At 46.6% G+C, this 27645-nt stretch overlaps 1 protein-coding gene and 1 long non-coding RNA gene across 2 annotated transcripts in view; both read left to right on the plus strand.

Annotated features, from left to right (window-relative positions):
* cntn3b (contactin 3b) overlaps positions 1 to 17984 on the plus strand; it is a 35912-nt gene extending 17928 nt beyond the window's left edge. Inside the window, exons 6-23 of the mRNA XM_003973736.3 lie at positions 646 to 849; positions 1609 to 1711; positions 2056 to 2240; positions 2658 to 2794; positions 3605 to 3734; positions 4319 to 4469; positions 5368 to 5495; positions 6634 to 6809; positions 9106 to 9223; positions 9984 to 10142; positions 10238 to 10387; positions 10981 to 11051; positions 11398 to 11632; positions 12027 to 12136; positions 13112 to 13298; positions 13735 to 13847; positions 13935 to 14100; positions 14602 to 17984. Coding sequence (XP_003973785.3) covers positions 646 to 849; positions 1609 to 1711; positions 2056 to 2240; positions 2658 to 2794; positions 3605 to 3734; positions 4319 to 4469; positions 5368 to 5495; positions 6634 to 6809; positions 9106 to 9223; positions 9984 to 10142; positions 10238 to 10387; positions 10981 to 11051; positions 11398 to 11632; positions 12027 to 12136; positions 13112 to 13298; positions 13735 to 13847; positions 13935 to 14100; positions 14602 to 14696 — 2618 coding nt within the window. The 3' untranslated portion in view covers positions 14697 to 17984. The remainder of the gene's footprint in view (positions 1 to 645; positions 850 to 1608; positions 1712 to 2055; positions 2241 to 2657; positions 2795 to 3604; positions 3735 to 4318; positions 4470 to 5367; positions 5496 to 6633; positions 6810 to 9105; positions 9224 to 9983; positions 10143 to 10237; positions 10388 to 10980; positions 11052 to 11397; positions 11633 to 12026; positions 12137 to 13111; positions 13299 to 13734; positions 13848 to 13934; positions 14101 to 14601) is intronic.
* A 3664-nt stretch (positions 17985 to 21648) lies between these two features.
* LOC115246932 (uncharacterized) lies at positions 21649 to 24001 on the plus strand. Its single transcript, XR_003886034.1, has 3 exons — positions 21649 to 21753; positions 21869 to 22014; positions 22417 to 24001. It is a non-coding gene; the product is annotated as an uncharacterized lncRNA (long non-coding RNA).
* Positions 24002 to 27645: the final 3644 nt, after the last annotated feature.

Raw genomic sequence — 27645 nt, forward strand, 5'->3', positions numbered from 1 at the left:
CTTCTGGTTTGACTCATAATTGTTTGGATGAATTCAGAAAGGATCACGGTCGTTTGCAGCAGATCTGATGGGGTTTAGTCAGACTGTGGCTTCTGTGACCTGATCAGGAAGAGCTTTGGTACCTGCGTCGCTGCGGCTCTCATCCAGGACGTCGGCTCAGTCTGGGTGGCGTCAGCCAGTGATTGACAGACATTACGTGCACCTTTGACTCGCAGGCCCTCACCTCTGAAGTGGTAAATTGCACAGAGTGCCTCCTCGCTCTTGTGAATCTGCGGGCGCCTCAAAATTACCCCGTAATTCATCGTGGCAGGTCTCTCTGACTTACTTTTTTATGAAGAGGCATCAAAACACATTTCTGCTTCCATACGTCAATCCATCCTCCCATGAAGCAGTGCTCAGGACCCTCAGAATGGAGGCCATGTGTCAGGGGAGGACCACTGACGCGCTGTAATCCATTTTGTTTCGCTCCCTTTCCTTCTTCTGCCCTAATGGTTATTCCACGTGCTGCGGTAGTTCCTCCCAAGAAAACTGATGTAAGATCAGCCACCGATATGAGGAGCTTAGGGAGCGTTTCCCTCTGTTCGTCTGGTTCAGACAGATATAGAGTCATCCTCGGTCAGTGACCTCTCGACCTCTGTCACCCAGAGCTGACGTATGCCTGGATCTTCAACGAGTATCCACGTTTCGTCCAACAAGACAGTCGTCGCTTCATCTCTCAGGAAACGGGGAATCTTTACGTGGCTAAGGTGGAGCGCTCCGACGTTGGCAACTACACCTGCGTGGTCAACAACACTGTGACGGGGGACAAGGTGCTCAGCTCGCCGACGCCACTCGTCCTCAGAACTGACGGTAAACCTCAAAGGATTTCTCCAGCTGCTCATCAAAGCATTTTCTTCATATTTAGGCAGCAGCTTCACACGTCTCAGGATCCACTTTTAATGTTTAAGGGCCTGTAAAGAGATCAAATTGATCCAGCTGACCTACATTATTTCACAAAACTGTAAACCTGAGAACTTAAACACATGACAGTTTAGTAATCGTAATAATAATGCCAGCAATTACAAATAGCTTAGAATTAGCTGCCAAAGCATTAATAATTGGTAACCCAAAACAGGGTGTGATGTGATCCTTTAATGTGCTTTTAAATGTAGCGTGCTCTCTTTAACCAATATTATTGCATTTGGAGCAGAAAATACAAAAATGCGGAGCTGTCATGAGCTGATTTATAGCTGTAATTACAATTGTGTTGAACACAGTCAGAAGCATTTAATAATGTCAGCGACCCTTACGTAATCTGCACGGAGGGAAAGGTTTGCGTGTTGGTACGCATTTTCATTTCCAGCATTTCAGCACGAGATATCAGACTTTCCCGAGTTCCTCTGACCTGCAATCAAAAGCAGGAATCAGCTCCTGATGCCTGGCGGGTTTGGGACCGAACAGTCAGAAGCAGCTTTGCTGTTTCCAATATTTTCGTCAATTTTGTGAAAGCGATCGCACCCAATTATGTCGGCTGACCCGATGCTTCTTCCATCACCTTCTCACTTTTGCTTCATATGCACGAAGACTTATTTCATGAAACACTTCTCATCTATTGTCTCCCTTTTGTAGGAGTCATGGGTGAATATGAGCCCAAAATAGAAGTTCACTTTCCAGAGTCAGTTCCAGCAGCAAAGGAATCTGCAGTGAGACTTGAGTGCTTCGCCCTGGGAAAGTAAGGCCCGCTCGTGTGTGTGTGTGTGTGTGTGTGTGTGTGTGTGTGTGTACCTGTGAAATAAGCTGTAGGCTCATCCATGCATGATGCTTCTCAAGATAAATTAAGGGCGTATGAGCGTAACATTGCTTATTCTCAGATCCATCAATCCACCGGAGAGCATGAAAAGACAATGAAGCAGAAATCAAAGTTCTTCAGTAAATCTCAGCAATCACGCTTTGATTTGTAGGGAACAGCCATTCACGAGACTCTCGCTCCGGCTTGGTTTCCTCTGCGCTTCATCAGACTTTGATCACTGTGACAGACAGTTGCCACCTTGGGAACGTTTTGTTCGTCTTTTGCAGCCCCGTCCCAGAAATAAGCTGGAGGAGAACCAGCGGCGTTCCCTTCCCCAGCAAAGTCAAGATGAAGAACTCAAATGCCGTCCTTGAAATACCCAATTTCCAGCAGGAAGACGCGGGCACTTATGAATGCGTGGCAGAAAATTGGAGGGGCAAAAATGCGGCACGTGGACGCCTCTCCTTCCACGGTCAGTGGACCGTTTCAAACGGAATGACAATAAGCGCATGAGGGAGCAGGGATGATGTGTGTCTGTAATAAATATCTGTTTTCTACAGGAATCATGCATGCAACCAGCAGCTTTAATTGCATTTGTCTGACAGGAATTGTATTTGCCTGTAACATATGGGGCCTGATGCTACCGCAGTATTGCTGCGTATGGATCCTGGCTTGATAAGAGCAGAGCTAATGTCATTTTCAAGGCTCCACATTGACTTTCAGTCAATATTTATATCTGTTTACCAACCTTGTTAAACATTTCGCTGACAGTGAGGTCAGCTTTACATCGGCCTTTCCGTTGTATGACTTCTCACGTCATTCCCACTAATCCCAGGCTTCTTTAATTAAAGCACATGTTTTAACAAGTAATCCTCTCATCTCTGATTAGCTAAACCTCACTGGCTCCTGACGATGGTCGACACGGCTCTGTCCGTCGAAGCCAACCTCTTCTGGGAGTGCAAAGCCAACGGAAAGCCTAAGCCGTCTTACAGCTGGCTGAAGAATGGCGAACAACTGGCGGCAGAGGTACAGATCTGTAGTTGAGCGTAATTAAAGGTAAAACGTGAATCGGTTTGAAATAGAGAGGCCATTTTCAAAGCTGTGACAGTAAATAACTGGAAGAGAACCATTTTATGGGTCTTTGTTGTCGGAGCAACCTCAGTTATTAGTGGCCATTAAGAAAAGGCTCCTAACAAGCCCAAATTATGGTTTAATATTCCAGTACCGGCTCATAATCTTTCGTAACCTTCTGCTTCGCCACAGGAAGTCGTACGACGACATGATATTCTGCAAGTTTATAACTCGGTTGCTCGACTTTACATTTTAAATAAGGTTCCATAACTGTCATTCATTTTTAAACCGTAACAATCCCATAGTCGATAAAGTTGTCCTAGTCAAGTGTGTAACGATTCCGCCGTCGAGCCGCTCGTGTGTTTTTGATTTCGTACCAACAGAGGAGGCAGAGTTGCGTGACCTTTCCTAACTTCTAAAGTGGATTATGTTGCTCAGGCTGCAAATTGAATTAACACCAAGCTGCGATCTGATCTCAATGCAAACTAGACACGGTCACAGTCTGATCCAAATATATTTGCTGAGCTGGAAGCAGCAGTGCAGACATACGAAAGCTACGCAGCAGTGCTGCATGTGTAGAGGTTAGCATGACAGCTCCTTCCTGTTTTCTTCATACTGTATGTGAAATCACAAGGGTTTTTCTCCTTCCGCTCCTCCTCTGCTGCGGCTCCCCTCCCTTGCGCGTGCACCAGTAATTGTAGCATTTCCGAACGCGCAGTAACCGGCTGGCCTTGTAACGCAGGACTGTTTCTCCTTTCTCCACAGGGCCGCATACAAATTGAAAACGGGGCTCTTTCTATAGCTGCATTAAATCTGTCAGATTCCGGGATGTATCAGTGTGTGGCTGAAAACAAACATGGCTTTATTTATTCCAGCGCCCAGCTAATGGTGTTAGGTAAGATTGCATAACCCCCCCCCACACACACACACACACACACACTTTTATCCTGCTTATCTGTTTGCATTTGATCGTCTTCTAAGATAAAACCCAGCAGGCTTGTATGGATCTCCTCAGCAACCAGTCTGCTGTCATTATGGAGTCCGCCAGCAGACATATGAATGTGATGGAGCGTTTCTTTTGACTTTTACCCATTTTGTGATATTGATTTAGATACTACAGAAGCGTTGCTTTGCGGCTGTGTGCATGCTTTCTCATGGAGATAGAGTATTGATTGATTTGCAAAGCTTTGATGACTTACGTCGTACAGAAGTGACAAAAAAGACTGTCTTGATATATGTGAAGACCCACGAGGGTCCCAATAATGGTGAGATGAAATGTGATAATCAGCCATGTGCCGGTGCTGGTGGATTTCGCACCTATAGCCGATTGAGACACTTCTGCAGAGGTTTTGCAGAGAGAGGTGAAATTTTCTGAAGCAGGAGGAATCACTCAATTCTGGCTACACATGCTGACATGCTTAGCGTTAGATTACCTTCAGATTTTAACCTTGTGTCATTCTCCTGCCCCCCACCTTGTAGCCTCGCCTCCCAGTTTCTCAAAAAGTCCCTTAAAGGCGCTACTAAAAGCTCGCACAGGCAGCGAAGTCACTCTTGAATGCAAGCCTGAGGCCTGGCCTCCAGCAATTAGCCTGTGGAAGAAAGGGAACGAGATCCTGCAGCGAGCTGAACGGTAGGATAAAAGTCTAAGTGCACACTCCTAGCGGCTTTTGTTCAAGCCAACTCCTTTGAAAAGTCTATTTTGACATTTGTGCAAGTGCACAGACAGAACAGCTAATAAAGATAATGAGAACAGAACACAAATGTACAGTGCATGCTAGCAAACAGCAAGTGTGCCAAGAACTTTGAATTAGCGATGAACATAATAGAGATGCTAATCATGTACGTTAATAAAATATTTAAAAGGACAAAAGATGAACAAACAGAATTCCTCCCTGTCTGCTTTGAGACATAAGCAGGAATTTTAAAGTGTAGTTGAAGCTGCTGCAGTTGTAATGAGTAAATTACACAACCAAGAGGTATAAAACAGAAATCAAGGCAGATCTGAGAGCAGACATCTCGCTTGACTAGACCTTCCACTCAGAGAAGTGATGCAGACAATGAACAGACATAAAGCACCACTTGTGTTAAGTTGTGCGTAATTCAGTTTGCTGTCATTCTCAGACTGAATTGTGACTGACTGCAGCATGAGCTGCATGGGAGTAGCTGAAAAGATTCCTCACAAAGCCAAAGAACCAATTACAATGTGAAGAAACCCAAAAGTAAATTACACATTTGAGTAATTCCCCCACTGACGCCATCACAATTAGAGGCGAAAGCTTGGACGGGGACTAAAACCCTGCTGGCACAGACATGTTTACAGCTGCAGCAGTGCTGAAATCCTCTAGATGACTGATATTTAAGGAAAACTTGCATCCCGTTTAACCTTCCAAGGACACAGCTATGCGTAGGTGCCAACACTCTGCAAAGAAAATGTATATTTATTTGTCTGTATATGATAAAAACACAACTAGCAACAGTTAAAACGACAGTAAAGGTGAAGTAAAAGACAATCGTTGTCTTTCCTACAGAATGACTCTGCTTCCAAATGGAACGTTAAGGATTGCGAACGCCACACGCCAGGACGCCGGCAGCTACACGTGCGTTGCTAAGAATCAGTTTGGGACAGCGAGCACAACTGGAAAGCTGCTGATCACTGGTGAGTCTGGCACTCCAAGCCTTTTCCCTTGTGCACTTCAGGTCATCCTTAGAGAACCATCCGTCCCACATCTGTCCACATTTGCACGAAACAGCTGTTCCCACATCGAACGTGTCCCTAAACGGTGCAGCGAGTCGGTGATCGTGCATCCCCAAGGGAGCAAATACACCGTCGTCATTATGGAAATGTCGGACTATTTTGGCATCTGCCCTCGATCTCCGAGGTCCTTGGACCTCTTTGTGTCTCCAACTGAAGAGATCTTGTTTTGTTCTCATCAACCTCATTATCTGTCGATACTCAATCATCCACGTGCTCATCCACGTGCTCATTCCACGCGCTCACTGCTCAGCGGGAGGCTTGCCTGCTACTCTCACACACAGGTCTGAGGAAGAGTTAGCATGGAGAAGCAGCAGCATTAAGCCTGGAGAAGGAATGCAGATGTTTATGGTTTTACTGCACATCACCTGACCCTCTCTGTCAGTATTAGATGTGACCTATGATGCTTCCACATCAGTAGAGAGTTTGCAAAGTGGAAAGTTTAATTTTTAATCTCAATTGCAAGATTTTTCAAATGGTAGCTACAAATGACAAATCCTACCTGAGCCCGCTAATTTATTGAATTGGGTCGAATGTATTATGTAAAAGCTGTAGCGGTGACATCCAGGGATTATTTTTGACTTATTTAAAGGTCACTATTAATGGATTCAGTGACATAAAAGACCTTCACATTGATTTATTGCGTAAAGTTGCATTCTTTTCTCATTAGCTTTTAGTCTTCTCATTCACTGACAGTTGTACCATTTAATGTCATAGCATTTAATTACTGTGACCTTTCCTGAATATACTCTCAGGCCTTGAGTCCACCCCTAGGCATCAGCAGGAATGTGCCCCTACTTCTGTAATCCCATCAAGATCCCCCCCCCCATATACCCCAAATTGATCCCTGACCATGATATACAAACCTGCACTGTCATTAAATGTAGTAATGGACACCGTTACATCTAGATGCTAATTAAGACAAGGACAGCAGCAGCTGGACGCAGCTGTAAATGAAATGAGGATGTCATTTATTTGAGTGGTGATGTGAAAGGTTACCGTAGCAGAGATTAACATGCTATCCTACCATTTGTCTGGACAGAACCCACCAGAATCACCATGAGGCCAACTAACACAGAGATAATTGTTGGCGAGAGCGCCGTCTTACCCTGCCAGATCGCCTCCGATCCAGCTCTGGATGTGTCTTTCTCATGGGCATTCAATGGCCAGCTCATTGACTTCCAACGAGACGGCAACCATTTCGAAAGAGTGGGCGGGGTGAGTCATGAGCGGCGTTAAACTCGGCTACTTCCTGGCTTTTCTCAGGAAATTTGGAACAGTGTGTTGGATGTGTGTTCCGTTGCCCTGCTGAGGGCTTCTTCGACACCAGCGGAGGGATGCATGCCAACATCCATTCATTCATAAATGGACCTGTGGTCCATGGAGGAGATAACGTCAGAAAGATAGAGACATCTTTAAAGATTCTGTGACATGGCCTCCTTCGGATGGCATTATCAGGGTAATCATCCGGATCCTTACCTTTTGAATTGCCCATGTGAGCTGCCAAGACTTGCACTTCTGAAGATGCATAGGTAATGTGCCATTTCCATCATGGGTCCTCACTGAAGTCTTTATGTTTTCATTCCCTTTAACTTCCAATTCTTGTAACTGAAGGGGGAATTTCCTTATCAACTCCCTTTGCTTTAATTGAATTTGCATACTTCTTTATGAGTCTTGAGCCTTGACATAATTAAGTAATGAGCCGTTTGGCATTCAGCAAGGGCAGGCCTGGCACCAGCAAGCCATCGTCTGAAAACCATAATCTCCGAATCAAAGACGATTGTGTTCACTAGAACATAAAATATAATGTCTGAAACTCCTCATCTAGTGCTGATGTCCCCAGAAAAATATGAAAACGCCAAATTCACATCTTCAGATGGGGCCGCAAATCATGTTCAGACATGCTTAGACACAAAAGGACCCAGATCTCATAGAGAGATTATCAACCTTCCTACTCAAAAGCATCTGATGAATTAATTAACATAATTAAAGCAAACCTGCCTCATCGCCTCCTTCTTGGCAGGCCTTGGCTTTGCCCTCTGTTGTGAACTCTCGTGGTTACCCAGGTGCTGTCTGACATTGCACCGGGAATAAGACACAGCAGAGCCGCCATGATAAAAGAGAGAAAGGAGAGGAGATGAAAGGGGAGGGAAATGAGAAAAGAGAGCAGGAGAGGTGGTACTTCAGCCCGCCGATGGGGAGAAGTGCCATCCGGCTCAGCGTTGCCCTGTCAGGTGCTGTAGAAAAGAGAACATCCGCAGGCGTTCATGGCCAGAAGCTGCAGGGAGGAGCTGTGATCACTGGAATCTGCTAGGACTGCGGCAGGTCTTGGCTAGATCAGGTAACCGGCTCACAAAATAAACCCCAGCGTTTCTCACTGCACTGCTTTACAGCTAGTTACTGCAGTTTAAATCAAAGGGTGCATCTACACAGCGGCGTAGATGACGTGCCCGCCCTCCTTCTTTCATACCAAAGCACTGATCTTTCTTTGGGTGCTGCCGCGTTCTCCCGGTGAGTCTTTCCCAGCCAAACGCTTTGCATCAGCACCCTGGCAGTCGAATCATCGGATTTGTTGCCCCCACATTGAGGTTGCAGTTCTCAGTTCTAGCTTTTATGTCATTAGTTGCATTCAAATGATGGAAAATTCAGGAGAATTCTGATTTGGAAAGCGATTTGAGCTTCAGCCTGAATGCAAAGCAATTACACCCCCTCCTGACAAGGCCACACACAGTAGTAGCACACTCAGCCCCCTGGTATCACAACGAGTCCAAGGTTCTAGCTGGGCCTTCAATTGTGCACCCTCACAAAAGGATCCACCACCCATGTGTTGGTGTCAGGGACCATCTGATCTGGGTCCTGGCAGGAACTACGTGACAGCAGGACCGCTTATAATAGAGGAAACAAATAAACATTCTTTTCAATTAAGTTGAGTCCTGAGGTTTCATCTCCACAACGTGAGCAAAATACTGTGGAGGAGTGGGGAGTTTCTGTGTGAAATTCACTGTCAGGAGGAATAAAGAAATCAAAGCCACTTGTTTTTCTGCAGAGTGAGACAACATGCGTGACCTTTTGACCTTTTGGAAGAGGAAAAGTTCATTGAGACTTTGGGTTTTACTGTGTTTATTCATGGCCACCATGACTCCTCCCTATAATAATATTTGCTCTTTCTGCTGGGAATTTTACTCATCCACTCTCTTGTTTGAGCCTGTGTAATTAGAGAATAATTAGGATTGTCTTGCCAATTAACAAGACCGTGTTTGTCTTTTGTGTCCTGTAGAGCTGGTGGCTGTTTGTGTTGGGTGGGAGGTGGGGGACGAGCTGCTGCCGGAGCCTGAAGGGCAGCCAGGAGATTTGTTTTTTGTTCAGAGGACATCTGCCATGTCTGTTTTTTCTGAAGAAATGCAAAAAGCAGCGACCATAGCCATTGTGCAAAGAAATATCTCTCATTTTTAGCGCCGGACGGGAATCCAAAGTGAGACAATCGCTTATCTAAATGTTTGTTTTTCAATTGTAGAGCGTTTCAGGGGATCTGATGATTCGTAACATCCAGCTGAGCCATGGAGGAAAATACGTGTGCCTTATTGACACTGATGTAGAGAGCCTGTCCACCTCTGCCATCCTGGTGGTAAAAGGTACGAGAGCCACTTGATTTCTGGAGCGTGCCGTGTCTGTTAGAGCAGGAATAAACTGAGGCATTCAAGCATCTGAACGCGCCAAAATTGTCAAAAGAAATTGTCAGAAATACCCAAGGCTTTCTGTAAATAAATCCTGAGGCGGTGGGAAAACAAGAGAGTCCCTCAATGGCAGTCCCAGTAGCTTCTGTGGATTTGCTCTCTGCCTTCTGTGATTCTGATCGGAGTCGGGCTGCAGCAGCTCTGCTGATACTGTCTGGTAGGTTCAGCTCGCTCTCAGGGCATTTCTCCTGTTCTCATTGGTAGTCATGACCTTAACATGGCTCCCCCAGGTCCTTTAAGAAGCCAGCGTTAATCACAGAAAATGGCTAAAGTTGGCCCATTTCCTTATAAGCAAAAATGTCACGGTTATCTTTGGACTAATTGAGCAGTCGTGCGGACACGAGAAACAAGGCAAACTCTTTTATTCGCCGCGCTGCCGTCTGCACCCACGTAGCTCCTTTCATTTCCCCATAAAAGATCCTACCCGGTGTCCCCGGACAGTAGCCGTGCTTCGTTATCGTTCCTCAGTCCAGCACATCACTCATGCAGTGCCAATCCCCCTGCTTGCACAAATCAAGGATGCAGCCTTTAATTAAAGGGAAAGGATCGGCCTTGAAGTGTAACGCGCCTCAAACGGCTTTATGAGTTCCATGACAGTAGACCTCCTGGAATGTTTGAACACCTCGCGTTAATCCTCTCCATTACATGATTGAACAAGGTCCTCCAGGTCCTCCGGACAAGGTAACAGTGGAGGAGATCACAGACAGCACTGCCCAGCTCTCCTGGACCCCTGGAAGGGATAATGGCAGCCCCATCACTGGTTACATCATCCAGGCCCGGACCCCCTTCACCGTAGGCTGGCAGGCTGTAGACACAGGTGACGTGGGTCAGACCAGTTTAGTAATCAAACAGGCTCTGATCTGTACATGTGTTTTTCGCTTGATATTCTAAAGAAAAGTCTCCTCTCTACAGTGCCAGAGGTGATCAATGGTAACCTGCTGACAGCTACAGTGGTGGGGCTGAATGCCTGGGTGGAGTACGAGTTCCGGGTGGTGGCTCGCAACACCGTCGGCCTCGGAGAGCCCAGTCCAGCCTCAACCAAGACCCGAACAGAGGATTCCAGTATGTGAAGTTAAAACAAAAAGACACAAAGCAGTGCATCTATATAAATCTGCAATGATGAATTTCAGTGTATGTGGTGTGTGCACATGTCCCACATCAGATTATTGTGGTTGATGGGTTAAACTAAAAGTTGTTAATAATCCAGTATCGACTGCTGAAATCCCACCATTAATCCTGCCATTGATCCTCTGCCTGGCATTTTCTCCTGGCTGCCTCCAGCCTAAAACCTTTAATTTCAGGTGACTAATGTTGTCTGACGGAGCTCCGCTAAAGTGCGTGAGGTGGAAAAACACACATGCAGTCGCTGAACAACAATTTCCTGCAACATTTGCTGATGTGTCCAGTGGACTTCTTCCATGTCCTCTGCTACGTGGTTGACCTAAATGTCAATAGCAAAACGCTGCTCTCCACTTGTTTAATGCACATTTGAAGGATACCAGCCCTTCCCTAAGCTCTGGAAGGCTTGTGTTTGCACAGAGATAGATTTCCAGGGTGTGAACTTGAAGATGGAGCCTGTAGAATTCACACTTCAGACGTGTCGTCAAGCTTTTCCAACTTTTCCTAATTACACCGTTTGGTGTTTTACCCCTCAGTTCCTGATACGGCTCCTACCGATGTGGGAGGTGGAGGTGGCACAAAATCCGAACTAGTGATAACATGGGAGGTAAGTCATCTGACATATTTTACTGTCCTCTCCTCAACCGAGTAATGGTTTTGCTTAATTGTGCAGAATCGAAAGGAGCGATTTTACGATCCGCATTAAAGCGGTGCGGCTATTCTCCCTCCAAAAGTTGGGAGAAAAGCTAGAGCTTTTTCTGCTGCTTTCATGCACCCGTGCAGGATTAAAAGGCTGAAGTCAGAGGTGATGAGTGTTTACAGGGAGAGAACCGTAAATGAGATGCTGGGTGGCCTCAGAGCAGCCCAGGCTGAAGCTACAGCACAGACGGGCGTGTCTGCTTCTTCGTCTGTATGCATTTTAATATCACTGTAGTTTTGTGTTTTGCTCCCAGCCTGTTCCCGAGGAATTGCAGAACGGAGACGGCTTCGGCTACATCATCGCGTTCAGGCCTCTGGGTTTGGTCACGTGGACGCGAGCGGCCATCTCCACGCCTGGAATAGGCCGCTACGTCTTTCGTAACGACACCATCCCAGCCTTCTCGCCTTTCGAAGTGAAAGTGGGGGCCTATAATAACCGAGGCGAGGGGCCTTTCAGCTCGATCGCCACCGTGTACTCAGCAGAGGAAGGTACGAGACTTTGGAGCAGCCACGATCACAGCCCTTTTAATGCTCTTGTTCCCATCCCCCACTCAAGCTCAGAATGTCAATTTGATACAAGCTATCATGCTGTTAGATTACGGGAAATCCTGGCAGACACTTGCCCCACCGTGCTGTCAGAGACGTATTCTGTTAATTGAGTTTGGTGGGCAGATATTCTTGTCTTATGTCAGTCACAGAGCCCATTAAAAGAGAGTTGGGAAAACAGCTTTTTGCTGAAACTACAGGTCTATTCAGCAGCTTCCCCTCTATCGCTGTGTGTGTGTGTGTGTGTGTGTGTGTGTGTGTGTGTGTGTGTGTGTGTGTGTGTGTGTGTGTGTGTGTGTGTGTGTGGAGTTCTCTCACTGCTTCTCAATCTCAACAGTCCCCAGCGTTGCTCCTAAGAGGGTTAGAACCAGAAGTGTGTCTGCAGTGCAAATTGAAGTGATTTGGGAAGCTCTGCCTGCACTTCCTGAAAGAGTGCTTGGATATGAGGTGAGGTTTGACTCTGAAGAGAAATTAATTTTATTTTTCGATCCACTAAACACGTGGAAATCCAGCTCTATCTTGCTCTTTTTTTTATCAGATTTTCTGCTCTGTGTTCTCCACCCGACTTTGATTTCAAACAACTCTATATACTGGGAAAACAGCAATGATGCAATGTAGCAGCGAGCTACAATAGTAAAATAAATCCCCTCATTCTTTCACAGTTTTTCTTTGGTTTTCTGTCAGTATCTGTCACCTCTGGCCCTCAGCTCTGCGGTTGCCATAGCGCTGGCAACAATGTTCTTGTGAACACAGTTTATTTCCCCAAAACCAGAATCTGAAATGTTCAGCGCCAGTGTTGATGTAGAACAACTAGAATTGTTGCTTGGACTGGAATCAGCCTTTAAGTGAATGTGATATGGCTTCAGTTCAACGCATTCAGCATCATTCAATTAATGACGGGCTGAATCCAGGCACGGCCGTTAATTGATAACTAATTAGAATTTATCGACTCCAGTTTCATGTAGCTTAATACCAGACACATGAATATTGAATATGACCTTAAGCGAGCAGAAAATTAGTGCGTTTGCTTAATCAAATACCTTTGCACCTACATGCATGTGTTCAAGGAAAGGAGACTCAATATCAGTCTGCTTGGAGATGTGAATCATTTTGCAATTATCTCTAACCTCGTCACATTTAATATCAAGTTTCTGCAGCGAACCAACAGGTTGTTTTTCATACAGAAGGGCAGAAGCAATCATAAAATCCCGCTGGAGCCGTTGTCACGTGGCGCTCTGACGCCCCTTTATATGGGTTTGTGAGAAAATATAATATGCATCACCTCCCGCTCAGGTCCCGCCTGTAATTCAAACAGGCTTCGGAATTCCCGATGAGATACGAGCTGCAATAATGCCGTGAAAGGCACCCCCACCTGAGTGATTATAGCCCTAAAGGCGACACTGTTTTCACTCTGCCCCCAAGGTTGTGTACTGGGAGGACGACACCAAGCCTGACACCGTTGGCAAAGTGCGCATTTCTGGAAACTACACGGTGGTTAACATCACAGGACTGAAAGCGAGCACAGTGTACTACCTATCTGTGGCTGCTTTCAATACCGCTGGCCCCGGGCCACAGTCGGTGCCCATCAACTCCACCACAAAGGAACCACGTGAGTCCATCCCAGAGGGGCATTGAAATCATCTCTAAATGGTTCTTATTCATGAGCCACGTCCGTCTCTCGGGCGACGCTGCGTCAGCTGCTACATGATAGGCGTAGCTTTTTGTTTCAGCTTTGCTGGTTGTTCTCAGCAAATTTAATCTGACAAGAGAGCTTTCCTATTACCTCAAATAATTCCGGAGATAAATGTGTGAGTCAAGGGGATAATATGATGAAGTGCGCCGTTATCTGTATGTGTTCAACTGGCTAAATCAACCGTGCCCGTATCTGTACTAAACACGGGCGGGATTACACCAGTACCTGGCATTTGTTTTGCAGCAGCACTACGCAAAAACTCAAAAAAAAAAGTTTAAGCTGTTTCAAGAGAAGAATGCTTGAGAAAAACTACTCTCACAGATAGACGCTGTCTTTATTTTACTCATTCTAGCCCCAGATCGGGCTCCACACAACATACAATGGACAATGATTGGCTCCACACTGTCCCTGCACTGGGATCCTGTCATAGCTATGGAAACAGAGTCAAAGGTCACTGGCTACCTGGTGAGTGCCAATTTATAGCAAATGTTTCCTTTACAGTCGAGGTTGGTGATTTTGCACAAGCATATTTATGTTTCTCTCCTGTCTCAGGTGCTCCTGAAAAAGAATCACTACAACGACGTCACCGCTCTGTTCACCAACAAAACCGCCGTGGAGCTCACCCTCAACGCCAACAGCAACTATCTGATTCAGGTCAAAGCCATGAGTGAAGGCGGGGAAGGCGTGGGCAGCGAACCCATCCACATCCACAAACTGAGTGAGTTCCCTCTTGTCTTCCTTTAATGTCCTTTTCTTCTGACCATAGATAAAGTATGCAAGAATAAATAATAATGGGCCGTAAAAACATTTCATTTAGCCTTCACCCCCCCCCCCCCCCCCAGTAATTGACTCTATGGGGTTCAAGAAAAGCGACCTTTTTAGAAATGCATGCCCGGTGTCATCCATCTCTGCCATTGGGTTATTATTCCTTGTTGACTGGCTGCCTGGTGCTGCAGCATATAAAGCAGTTCTCTGCTCTCTCCTTGTTGCTGTGCAAATTGTCAGGCGGCCCGGTCTGCACTCTCTTATATGAACTGATAGAAAATGTACCTTCGCCTAACTCTTATATAGCATCTCCTGTTCAAACCCAGTAATAAACTATCAAAGCCATAAAAAAAATGCAAGTGGCCTTTGATTTATGAGGAATTCCAGGAAGCGGAGTGCATCGGGAAGCTGACTGCAGCCTTTAATTGGAATGCTGCCTCTGCTTTTGCTGCAGGTATGGGAGCGAGGGGTTCCGGAGCCGTCGCCCTCAAGCCCGTACTGCACATTTCATTGCCCCTCGTCGGCGCGCTGCTCTGCTTCCTCCACTGAGAGCTACTCAGACCCAGAGAGGACCCCCCCCTGACCCCCCTGATCCCTTCACTCAGCCTGTCCTGTGGTAACTGCACAAGGCCTGGGCTTCAGTGGCAGCGCTGGAGAAGATGGGAAAGGACTGAGTTCCACCAAATTCTTAAAGGGACCAACAGTTTAAGTACCCTCAGAAAGAAATGTGATCATTTGCAACCGTGGTATGGTTATTTTTCCCAACGTCATAAGCTTAGACCTTAAAATGTCGTTATGGCTTTTTTTTTATCAGCATCTTTAAAGATACTGCTGCCTTAAACTCATTTTCCAGTTCTAGTTCACACCAAAGTATGTGTCAGGCGCTGCATGCTGTCAATTCCTCAATCCTATAATAGTTTACAGTATGCTCCCCTTCCTTGGCTCAGCTCGATTGAGGAGCATCGGCAAATCGCATATATGATCAATATCTGGGGACTAACGGACCGAGCGACGCCAGGACGGTTCCACAAGTTACAGCAAAGGTGCCCCGGAACAAACCCTTCAGTAATAATGTTGTATCAGGCAGGAAAGACAGCAAAGCGTTTTTGTTTTCATCACTTTTTTCAAATTAAAATCATCTTTAATGATGATTATAATGAGTTAATTATGATTAATTACATTGTAATTAGCGCTAATGCATCCTGGGCTGGGCTGCTTTGTCTGAACCTCAAACAACTGTTGTAATATTCAGTATCCAGATACAACATTGTTATAAAACCCCCTTTTATAGGCTGTTCTCTCAAACATTAGCAGATTCACAGGTTTGATTCTGACGCTCCCAACTCGATCAGAAAGAGCTTCAGGTCATACAGCAGCTTTGCAGCTTTTGCCAAATGACACATTTCTTGAAAGCTTACAAGTTCTTTAGGGAATTTTTGGGGTTTTGTTTTTTAGATCAGATCTGAAAGACGCACAGCAAATGGATCAACTGTGCCTCAGCCCTACTGATCTCTGTGCACTGAGGTGATATTCGCTACGCTCCTGTCGATGTTTCCGAGCTGAAAGCGTCTACTTCCTCTTGATCCTCTAAATAATAAATGCCTTTAACTGTAACTGTCGGGAAAGGGCAGGGAACTGTTGCTACTAAACCATGATCCCAGGCATACTGCTCCTCTTCTCCAGTTGGACGACCCGCGTTCCAGACGTGTGCATCTTATCACAGGATGACGCACCAGACGGCAGCCCAGGTGAGCAGGTGGTCCGGTGTGTAACGGATAACAGTGCCTTCGCTTCCAGCTCGCGTCACTCCATCCCCTTTTAAACGGCTTACAATAAAGATCCAGGTCGTCAACTTCAACGTGGAGGAATTATTTAGAGTCATTGGCAGGAATGTAAAGATGTGCCATCATTACACTTTAATCCGAGCGCTGAGGCATCCGGAAAACTGCATCGGATGCAGGAACTGTTGCGTAATGAGCAGTTCGGGCTTTGGGATAACTTCTGAGTCCTGGCTGGAAATGGAACAAAAGTCACAGCTGTGATTTTACTCTCCCCCCATCATCGTGTATAATACACATGGCAGAGGAACTCTGCTCATCCGCTGCGGGATGTGCTTCTCATTTGTTCTTTCGTGCGGATGAGGAGCCTGTCAGAAGCCGCCCAGGAAAGATCCGAGCTGCATTACAGGAGCCCGGAGAAGCAGGTGGCCGTGAGTGGCTGCAGGGGAGTGGACTGACTCACGTTACTGTGCCTTCGCCGAACACAGGCCTGCGCAGGTGATGAGCTCATGCGCCGCCGTCTCTCCTCTGAGTTTTGCACTAAACCGCGCCCCCACCCCCTCCCCAGCCACCACCCCCTCCCCCCGCCACTCCCCTACAAAGTCGAATGAAAGCACAAGGAAGTGATGCAAGGTGACTGGACGTCCTCACCTCGCCGCCTGAGCAGCTGCTCGGACCCCAGAGGCGCCGTAAAAGGAGCGCCGGCCGACGTAATCAGGCTGTCCTATCTGCTCTTTCAGCGCTCCCATCCAGCTCTACGCTCACTGATTAGACTATTGCCGAGCAGCCAATGGCGTATTGATTTTCCTCCCCATTATTACGGCTGTCACAATCCACCTGCCAGATTGACTGATGGCCATTTCTTATTCCACTTTTTCCGCCGTGCAGCCGTCCCCGATGTCCTCCACGACTTTAAACGCGCGTCAAGAACATAATCGGAATTTCTTTTCAGTTTTTTGCTGGTATTGTTATGGGTGATGGAGCTGTATTTAATCTTTTCTTTTTCAGATTTTTTTTTTTTTTTTGCTAGTATTCAGTGGTGTTGTTAAGGCTGAACTGGAGCGACGACCTGGAAGTTCACTGTTAAGTTAGATGACAAATGCAGCCTCTGTACAGCTGATTTGCCCCTGAAAAGCTCTGCTGTATATTTCCTCATGGCTGCATCTAAAGCCCAGTTACACTGTCTCAGAGCAGCTGGAAAGCATTTCTCCTGCTCTTTTTTCTTCTTTTGCTAATAAAACATCTGTTTCCTTTCCTATCTCAACCTGAGATGACATGTATTGCAACAAGAACCTACAAGAACTGTCACGTTCTCATGGATCCATCGTCATCATCATCGCCGTGTATCAGCTGGGACGCGTGACTGTGTATCACAACTGAATATTTCCTTCTGGTGTAATTGGGCTCTGAGTCATTCGGCGTGTGCAAATATGTGATCTAAGTGGTGTTTTTCTTTCTTTTAGTATCCAAGGGTAACATAATCTCAAGGTAGACTTATAGATGATTAATTTACAATGTGTGACAGGTGATTAGCATTTTCTTACATGCAGTAGTTGTAAAACAGCTTAATTTTTCATGTTCATAAAAGAAAGCAAATCTGTGCTGTCTGGCCTTGTGCATTTAGAAATGTTATAAAGTACAATCGAAAAGACGGAAGTGGAGCCAACAAACGCGAGAGCGTGGCGTCACTCGTGTTGGAATCCTTAAGGTCGGTCGTCTTGAAATGGCTTCTCCGGTTGTTGTTGTCGTTGTTGCTAGAATGGAGTGTTTCTGGTGCGGTGTAAATAGCTTCAGTATATTTTTCAGACTCGCCCATCGAAGACAAACGTATTGCTTTTAAATAGTGTTGTTCTCCGACTTTAATACTGGTGTATTAATCAATGATCTCTGTGAGATACTGACATGTAGAAGGGCATTTTCATATTGAAAAGTAACTGTTTTGTCTTGTATACTAAAACTGTGCATGTTCATCGTTTGTGGATTTGTGTTGTTGTTGTTTTGTTTTTGGCTTTGGTTTTTTTTCTAAAACTATGATTAATAAAACAGCCTATTCCAGCCAGCGGCCCGTCTTCTGGTTTCTTTTGTCACTGACGCCAGGTTTCAGGTCCAGCTGGGAGGAGACGATTGTCTGAACCCACGTTGGCAAACTTTCACACAAATCTTTAAAGGAAAAATAAAGTCTTTGAAACGGCATCGCCGCGCTCTTAAATCGTTCTTGCAGGACAGTTATTGGGGTTTCATAGAGTGCATGAAGGTAAATCTAGACGGGCCCGGAGCGACAAGTCCATTTTTAACAGATGAAACCTTTTAAAGGCACATTAGATACGATATTATTACATGACCTATAAGCAATAACTGGATTATGGGCTTTAAAGCACTACAGGAGTGTCCACACAGACACTTAAATGCTACAATTTAGCACAAATTTGCTCATTTCCATTAAAACAATGCAGATGCAAGTGAAGCCACAAATGTCCAGCTCCAATAAATGAATGCATAACTCAGATTTCATATTTGGTAGAGGGTGTTTCAATCTTGACCAGAGTTCCTTCCTCAGATGTTTCTGTTAAAGTTACTTTAATTATTTAATTCCTGTGTGCCATATCAGTGAAGTATCCTATAAATGAAGCCTTTTTTATTAGTGCACTTGTGGCAGTTAAAGAACTTTCAAGGTGTTTTCTCATTTATGGGATTTTTGCTAAACAGGAGCAGAAGCGTTTCAGTGTTTCCCACTTTTCACTGAATCTGAACCTTTTCAAAGTGACCTTGAACGTTGTCGCTTCTTTCAGCTCAAACTTTTGTCCAGTGTTGATCTGCATCATTTGGCTTTTACAGCAGGTTTACTACACCTGAAGTATTACTGATTAATCACTTTTTGACATTTCTGTTTTCATTATGGCCTCATCCCTTTTGTGCACCTGAGATTTCTTTTTTTCCATTAGAGATCAAGAATCTGACCTTCTGCCCACGTTCTGATGTTTGAAAGGGAAATACTGGAAAACACAACACTGAGCCTCACAATTCATATGAAAAGGCAGGCTAATTAAATGAACTATTCAACTAATTATTTATAACATGTATTGGATGAAATGTCTTGAACGCCATTGGGACTTCAAGCGTCGGTGACCTTCCTGTGTCGCAGTCAGTTGAGAAGAAAGATTATTACACTGTTGCACGCTGGCATGAAGAGTTAGGCGGACTTTACAAAAAAGAGCAGATGCTTTGGTCATGAAAATCCGATCTCGGCAGAACTCGACTGGATTTGAGACGCCCGAGGCAAGTTGTGCATCATTATGAACCAGCCACTCATGGATTTCTTTTCAAACATCACAGCACCTCCTTAACATTGTCCCTGGGCATTATAAATGCTCCCTCAGCATTTACTAATTAGCAGGGCGCAGCGGTCTTACAGATGACGAAGAAAGGGACACAAAAGGGAGCGTTGTAAATGAATCACGGGGTTTTATTAATGAGGGTGCATCTACCTTGTGTGACCACAGAGCAGCGCGAAAAAGAGTGATCAGAGGCGGGTGCCATTTATCACTGTGGAGACTGCAGAGAGGGAGAGCAGCACAGAGCAGAGCAGAGCAGGGCGAGGATGTCTTTAATAAGGCTGTGCGTCAAAACAAGAAAGTCATTATCTAAAATAGCATAATTATTCAGGTCTGATATGGGCCGCCTTTATGAAGGCTCCCATTGCTCAAAATTCAAATTAAGAGTGAGTGGCTGGATCAGAATTGTGTGAAATGCTCAGCATGTCCTGAGATTACACCTGTTGTCAGCATCTCGATAATGAAACCGGGGACGGAAAATTCATGGCAGGGAATCAAAGAACCGGACTGATGATGCTAAAAAGGTGGGACGAGCAAAGCAAAGTAACGGGGAGGAGAGCCCTTCAACGGCCCGTCTGCCTGGGGTCAGTATGTTAAAGCAGGGGTCCGGGGGGTTGCCCTGGATCCGCGTCCTTCCCTGCAACAGTGCTACAGAGGCACCCTTAGACAAATCTGTGAAGGCTGAGATCTCAAATGTTGCAGCTTGTTGATACTGCTGGTGCACCAGATTCCCAATAACAGCACTCAGGCCTGCACAGAAATAAAGCCTCAAGACAGGATTGATTTTCCATCGCGGGTGCATGAGCAGACACAACTGTTATTACTCCGAGAGGTGGTGTTCTCACCTCCGTTGGTGTGTGGGCTCCTTTCTGTGCCGGATTAACCAAACACAAGCCAACAAACCCCCTGAATTTTTAACTCGTACCCGGGGCTGATCCAGTGGAGTGCCTGTAGAACTCCAGCACGCCTGTGAAGACGGATCAGTTTTTAATGGGAATCAGCAACGTCTTCTTCCTGGACGTCACAACATCTTCGACCAGCCGCTCCGGATCTCCCTGAGCTTTGTAGGACAAGCTCACGGTTCCTCTAAAGCGATGCTCGGTCAAACGTTGGGTGCGGAGGGCGAAGGAAGGCAGCCGTGTCCGGCGGTTCCTCCGCTCAGCTTCAGAACCAGGGACGAGTCCTCGGGACAGAAATCCGGGACGGATAAATCAGTGTTTTCAGGGCGCTGCTGGACATTTTACTGAGGCAGAACGCGATTGTCTGTGAAGGAAAGGCAGATGTTATCGTGTTTCCAGTGTTTGGGAAAGATTGAAACAAGATGACAGCTTTTCTCTTTCCTCAACAAGCCGTTTCAGAGAGGTTTCCACTTCAGACGCTGCTCTAGTCGGCACAATCTGAACTGAGAAATCAAATGAGGATTGTTTTTCCCTCCCCCGGTCTGTCATTGAACTGACCTCGATGCGAGCATTTAACCCCCATTTCCCCCCGTAATGCTGTGGTCAACAGCTCCTGGCTGCTGAGGGAACTGAGTGGGCAGAATGGCGTCCTCCATCTCCACACGGATCAAAACAAGTTCAGCATCTCAGCGTTAACATTCAGCTTCCAATAGATGACCTCGATAAATTGATTTATTCAAGCTAAGAAATGCAAATAGAAAGATTTGAATGTTAACAAGCAGCTCTTTAACCTTCTGTGACGTTCCAGAATGGCCCAGCAAATTCAAACGTGCAGGATTAAAGACTGAACTCTGCATTTACTTTGGGGGATATATTATCTTGAAAGGGAGGAGGCAGAGTCTCAATAGCAATTTGGGACACTATAGCTGGAGATGATAATAATAATAACGGAATTCAGTGAAATTAAAAGTGCTTTCTGATGATGTCAGTGTCAAGGCAAACTGGGGAGAGAAGATTGTAGTTCAATCAGCACAACCTTCGCTGGCCAAACATTCTGCTTTCTCCTTTGAGAACTGAAAGTACCGACTGGAAAAGTCCCCATTCAAACACTTTTTCTTCTGTTGCTGCTTCAGCAGCTGCCACTGGGTCCAGTCAGACCAGCCCAGATCAATAGGAGAACTAAAATGGGACATGGTTGCCCATAATAAGACCTGTACCACGTTCTTAGAGGGTTTCCCATCATGACAGTAATATAATTAGTTCTTAGGAGTAAATGAGATCTAGTCATCCTGATCTTCAGGTCTTCTGCACCAGTTTAGCTCCCACTGAGATCCAGTCAGAAACCTGTCAGGAGTCCCGAGTGGTCCCCCCCTTCAGTTTCCTGACTCTCCCCCGCTGGGCGAGCAAGGCACACCTGAGACTGATCTCCTGTCATCACCCACACCTGCCGTTCTCCTTAAACGCCGATTCAGAGTAGGTCCAGCTCTGCAGCACATTAGCAGCCATTTAACGAGAAAACTTTATCAAACTTCACAGGCACGAGGAGAAGCACATTTCACTTTTTACCACAGCCCGATCCTGCTTTCACACCTGTTTGGTGACTCGTGCATCATTTACAGGGGCCGCGCGCCTACAGAGAAACCTTCAACTTTATAAACACGTCCCAACAGATCTGTCTTCCTGACATCTATTCTTTCTCTTTCCACCTGTAGGAGGTTCCTAAGTGGGTTTTTTGGAAGCTTGGCCACCTAGAAATCACTCTAGGTGTGCGTGTTGCAGTGGAAGCTAGCGGTGGAGAGGCAGCAGAGGTCCGTTTGGCCATAAATCCATGCACTGGCTCCACGTGCATTGTGAGGCAGTGAGTAATCATGTAAAGAGCAGTAACCTATTTGCAGGACAGTAAATATGTTGCGCGTTCATCCACCACGGTTGCTTTCCCGGATATTACGGAGCGGCTGAGTTGGCCTGACGACCGGGTGCCACGGTCGTTAAGCATCACAGCCTCCGCAGGATGTTCAGCTTGGTGCCAGTAGGAGACTCTGCAGACGGTGACTGGGCTTTTAAAGAGGCGTGAGCTGAGCAGCGTGCATGAAATCAGGGTGGATGACATACGGTTCACATGTTAACGTGGTATTTTTCTGGAGCAGCCTGGGGGAAATAAAACGTGTATTTAAACTTTAGCTTGTAGAACCAGCCAGCACCGGTTAGCATGCTGTTCTGATAAATCTAATTTCTTGTTTTTCTTCATATTCTCTTCCAGGCATGGTTGTGCAGCGCACTGTAAGTTTGTGATGTCTCAGTGCTGCCCTGAGGTTTCTCCACCACCGAGGTGCCAATCATGGAGCCGGACTTTAATGAGCTCTGACACCGGGCACCAGAAATCCCCCCCACCCCCGTCCTGATGCAGGATCCCTGTCTCCTCGTTACAGCTGCATTAAGGCCGGGCCTGGATTATGTCTGCTTTGCTGAAAACAAAGTTAAATACACTCGCAGGACGTCTGTCTCGACTTCGTGCTGAGGAGGATGCGGGGGCTTCATTCTTGGAAGGCGTCTGTCAGGATTTGCAGTTTCAGCACATATCAATCATTCCTGCTGGGACGAGCGTTCATCCAGCAGGAGCTCACACACACTCGTACATAGACGACGGCGTCTGGTTAAGTTTCTACAAACCTCCTGTTTTTAAAAACAGATTCTCAAGGCAGCGACGTTCTGTGTTAATTTCCTTGCACACAGTGAGAATTCATGCGCGACTGAACTGCTGCGGAAAGCACTCCAGCAATTATTGGTGCCAATACGGTGTGATGGGGAGGCAGGGCAGGTCGATCGTTGCTAATCTAGTTCATAGCGAGGTGGCTCTCCTGTGGCTTCCCCTGATGGGTCGCCAGTGTTTCATGGCCGGCTCTGGATTTAGCGAGGCCTGTCGGCGCAGGAGAATGTGAATTATGGCTCAATGTTCCTCGACAGTGCTGAGCTGGTGGCTTCATCTGTTCTGACAGGCTCTTGACTGTGTGTGATGATGAGAGACAGCTCCGGGTTGGCACTCAGCACCGGCTCTTCAGCTGACAATGTGAATTATGGAGACCCGAAGGAGCACCAGCATACATCAGCAGACCCTTCGCTCCCATTAATCCTTCCCTCAAAGGTCCCACTGCCGAGACCCCAAACACAGCTCAGCACGACGCGGGCGGGCTGAAACAAATGGCGCTAAAAGGCTCAGGTGCTTCTGTTCCGGCAGCACGAATTCATCATGCACGCGGAGCGTCGCTGTCCAGGATGTTGCCATGCAGATATACGGCTCTTCTGCTCGCTCCGAACTCTTCCCATGATGAACCGCTCGATTAGGATTCACTCTGAGTGACTTAAATAGGAGTCTGAAAGCATGGGGGAGGTCTCCGAACCCCTTTGGTAAGAAAGTTGTAGCTTCTGGGGGGGGGGGGGTTCTTGTAATCAGAATGAAACGCATCGATGCATTTTCTATTAATGAGTTGGAGAATAGAAGCTGCAACTCTTAATGTGCTTATTGATCCAGCAAGTCAATTCTATAACCAGCATAAAAATAACAAAAACAAAAGCGCCGCAGCTTCAGTGTTGCTCTTATACAAAGATACAGAAGCCTTTTTCCTGGAAAGACACATTAGAACAGACGGAGCTCTAAATTAGGCTAAAAATGGGAGATTCAGAGAGGGAGGAGGAGCTTTTGCTGAAGGTTCTGTCCCTCTTCTACCTCCTTTACTCATGCTAATGTGCTTCACCTGCGCCTCGTCCTGCAGGACCAACACTTGAGACGGGACAATCTGCCTTTTGTCCACTGTCTTGTATTTCCAGTCTTTTGCGTCACAGCTTGAGGTTTCTCATCAAGTGGATTTTGTTTAGTTTTTGTCCGCTGTTCTTTAATGTATTTTTGTTTTTCGCTCTGCTGGTTTCTGGCCAAACCTTCCTGTGCTTTTTTTTTTTTTTTTGGCACGTAGACACATGAAAATCGAGCTAATTTAATGAATTTAGCCACAACAGCAGCGTCAGGGTTTCTGCCTCTGAACGTTCTTCTGCTTTAACTGCAGCGGGTCACCTCCAGGCCGCTCCAGAACCTTCATCACATCAAATATAAACAGGGGAAACTGACACGGAAGCGCATCATTTCAGAACCCAAACACGAGTACGGACAGGACAATTGAGCCGTTCTCTTGAACTGACAAAGCTTATTAACTTCCTGACTAATCCTCCTCACACACTCATGCACCACCCGGGCTGAACAGTCCCATACACTCTGAAAGAGACAATAGAATTGTTGTGCTTGTTTCCTCCTCTGATGCTTCTGCCAAGTTCACATGCCCACACACACACGATCCACTGCCAACGACACCCCCTCCCTCGCCCTCCCTCTCCACCCGCCACCGCAAACCGCCGGCCTATGACACCTTTAAGTGCCCGAAGGCATCGGTAAGGCAAAATTGGACGCACTATAATTAGAAATGAAAAGCTAATTGTTGGGTGCTGAGGCGATTCTGAACATGGAGCGCATGAAAAGACCGTTTAAAAACCGTTAAATCTAATGGTACTAATTTCCAATACTGGGAAGATATTGGCATCTGGCACCAGTAAATCTGTCCAGCGAGGGGCTGGGAGTGCATGGCAAGAGACTATCCTGTTGCCAGCTAATCTGGTTAGTTAAAAAGAGCAGTCTCCACGGTTGGCATGTCGCGCACGGTGAACGCAGCACGCAGAGAATGTTGCCGAATGGATCCATTTCACCTTCTGGACGTTTGTATGTGTCGATAGAGATCTTTGCTAGACGCTAATGAAGGTTGAGATTGATTTTACTTTCCGGGCACGCTGGATTTTCCTGGACATCGCGTTGAGACATTCCAGCAGTAAATTGTATAGCGTTGCGCTGATGCACGCGATTGTGCACATAATTCCTGGGTGACTGGAATTGAGATGAAGTGAAATGTTTTCCACTGAAGTTTTGCTTTGAATCCCAATTTTAGCTGCTAAAATGCGACCGAGCGCCTGGTATAAACACACAATCATCTGAAACCAAGTATTTATTTCTTTATTTGCCTTTATTGTGGTGGCTTTGATTTAAATGGATGCTCTCTTCTCTTCACTTGTGATCAGTTCAACAGGATTCAGCAGCAGCAAGGACACATCATTGAACTGACAGCTCCATCTTGGAGCGAGCTAAAGCGTCTCCCCACCATTCGTGCAGCTCTCTGCGCGTCTCATTTGATTATTTTAGCAACAGTCACGTTTATTTCAGCACGTCGCCGCCACCGTTCACGATCCGACCCTGCTCTGGAGATGCTCCAGGACTCAGACACTGGGGGTTATTTACCTCCCGCCTGGAGACCTTCGGACTGGGAGACTTCCAGGTGAAACTGCATCTGAAGCACACTCAGGTAGCAACAGCAGCAGCCGCAGCAGCACCGGCTCAGCCCGCCCGGGGCTGCGGATGATGCCTACAGCCTTGGCCACATAATATGAATCCCTGTGGCCTTAATCATGCAGCTCAGAAGAATCATTACCACTGTAGCAGAGGTCCAAGGAGCGACAATCCCGAGTGCGACTCCCGTGTGTGACGCTTCTCGCTCCTTCTCATTCTTTTCCTGCTTTGCTGTTGTTAACGCGGTGCTGCTGAGCTATTAGAAACGGAGCCATTTGATGTCATCTGTGTGGCATTTTGCCTGTGCAAGGTTTCTTTTTTGAGCCGCCTCGACCCCTCCCCTCCTGACATATTCACATCCCCAGCGCCAGATTCAACCACGACGCTGCTGCTGAACTGGGGACCTTGTGAGCTGCAGGACCACCTGATGCTTCCCGTCATCCTTCAGCTCAGTTCTCGTGCGTTTTCTCTGCATTTCTCAAATGTTTGCTTCACAAGTGACACTCAGACTTAACACTGCGCGCTCCCTAATGGCTTTTTCCCTCAATTTTTGTCCCCTTATTGCCGCAGCCGGGGAGGAGAGAAGGCTTTTGGCATTCTGCGTGTTTTGAAATGGACCAGAAAGGAGCGTGTTTTTCTTTTAGAGGGCCTCTCCTCCCCCATTAGCAAACACTGCTGTTGTCACCCGGAGCTGCTGGACCCTTGCTGAGCTCAGAGTACAGACATGGTCTGGTGATCAGAACAGCTCGGTCATCACAATTCCTGCAGTGCAAAGAGCCTCCGTCCCGTGGTATCAGCCCCCACCTCCCTCACCTCGAGTATCCTCTAATAGCTCTCCATTTGATGTGTGGAAGCACAGCCTGTGGTAGACCACAAAGCATTGAATCATTGTGTGCTGATGGAACTCTCAACACAGCGAGCACGTCTGTGGAGGACCAGCAATGACTGCAGATGAGACAGGATTCTCCATGGTGATCGCTTTTACCAGACAGCCAGAACAGCATTGTGGGTGGTGGACAGAGCGGCGGCGGCGACCAACGACACGTTTCTCAAGATTCATTTCACATTTCTGGGCAGGCACAGGTGGGAGCTAGCAAATAGGATTGGAAGGGATTTACGTCCATGGCTGTAAAAGGATAACGGCACGAAGGGCTCCATTTAGTAATTTAGCTCCAGAAAGTCAGACTGAATGATTGATATTTCCTCTTTTAATCTTCCCCGGTCGCCACCGGTCTCCACTGACACTTGAGGTGAGCTTTTCCACCGTCTCACTTCGGTTTCCATCAAAGAACGCCGACAGGCAACGCTCTCCGGCCGACGAGGAGGTGACTTCCAACAACATCCGCCCCGACCAGCGGTCAGTTTGACGTTTGTCTTCTTTAGAGCTGGAGAAGCGTGTTTGAAAACAGCCTGAACCATCATCCTGTTAAGTGAAGCAAGGATTCTTCTCCTGAATGTGCCGTGACCATGAGAGCAACTCAGCACTTAAACTGGACCTTTGGCACGCTGAAGCTGTTCCCAGGAGTCCACGCGAGACGCATAGACTATAAAGATTTGCTTCTCATCAAGGCCTCATCGGGGACAATGCTCAGAGCTCGCGACCCTACGGGGCCTCGCTCCAGGATGATCTGATTGGACCGAGGAGAGTCGTCGGTGAACGGTGAACGCGCGTGTGCAGCTCCGCTAATGAGTTCAAGTTCATAAACACACCTCCTGTGTGTGAGAGAGGCCTGTATATAAATACACTCCCTGTTCCTTAGCTCTTCCATATGACTCCTGACCCCCGTGACCTTCTGACGGCTTTACTCCACAGTTCTGCTGCTGTTCTTTAAAAAAGTGCCAAAGTAATTGTATACTCTTTTGAGGTGTAACAGCCTGTGGAGAAAAAAAAAATTCAATCTCCCTTTGGTGCACTTCATAGCAGCGAGACAGTTTCTCCCGGGGTGATGAATGGCTCGCTTTAAGTAACCAAGGTGGAAAAATCCCGTTTTAGTTCTCCGAGCAGGTTTTGACACTGATGATCATTCACTCCTACTCTCTGGGTTAGTATCTCTCTGCCACTGCTTTAGGCTGCTTCTTCTCCATCTGCCAAAGCAAACGTCAGAGGAT

The sequence above is a fragment of the Takifugu rubripes genome, chromosome 19 (assembly GCF_901000725.2).
Source record: "Takifugu rubripes chromosome 19, fTakRub1.2, whole genome shotgun sequence".
Taxonomy (NCBI): domain Eukaryota; kingdom Metazoa; phylum Chordata; class Actinopteri; order Tetraodontiformes; family Tetraodontidae; genus Takifugu; species Takifugu rubripes.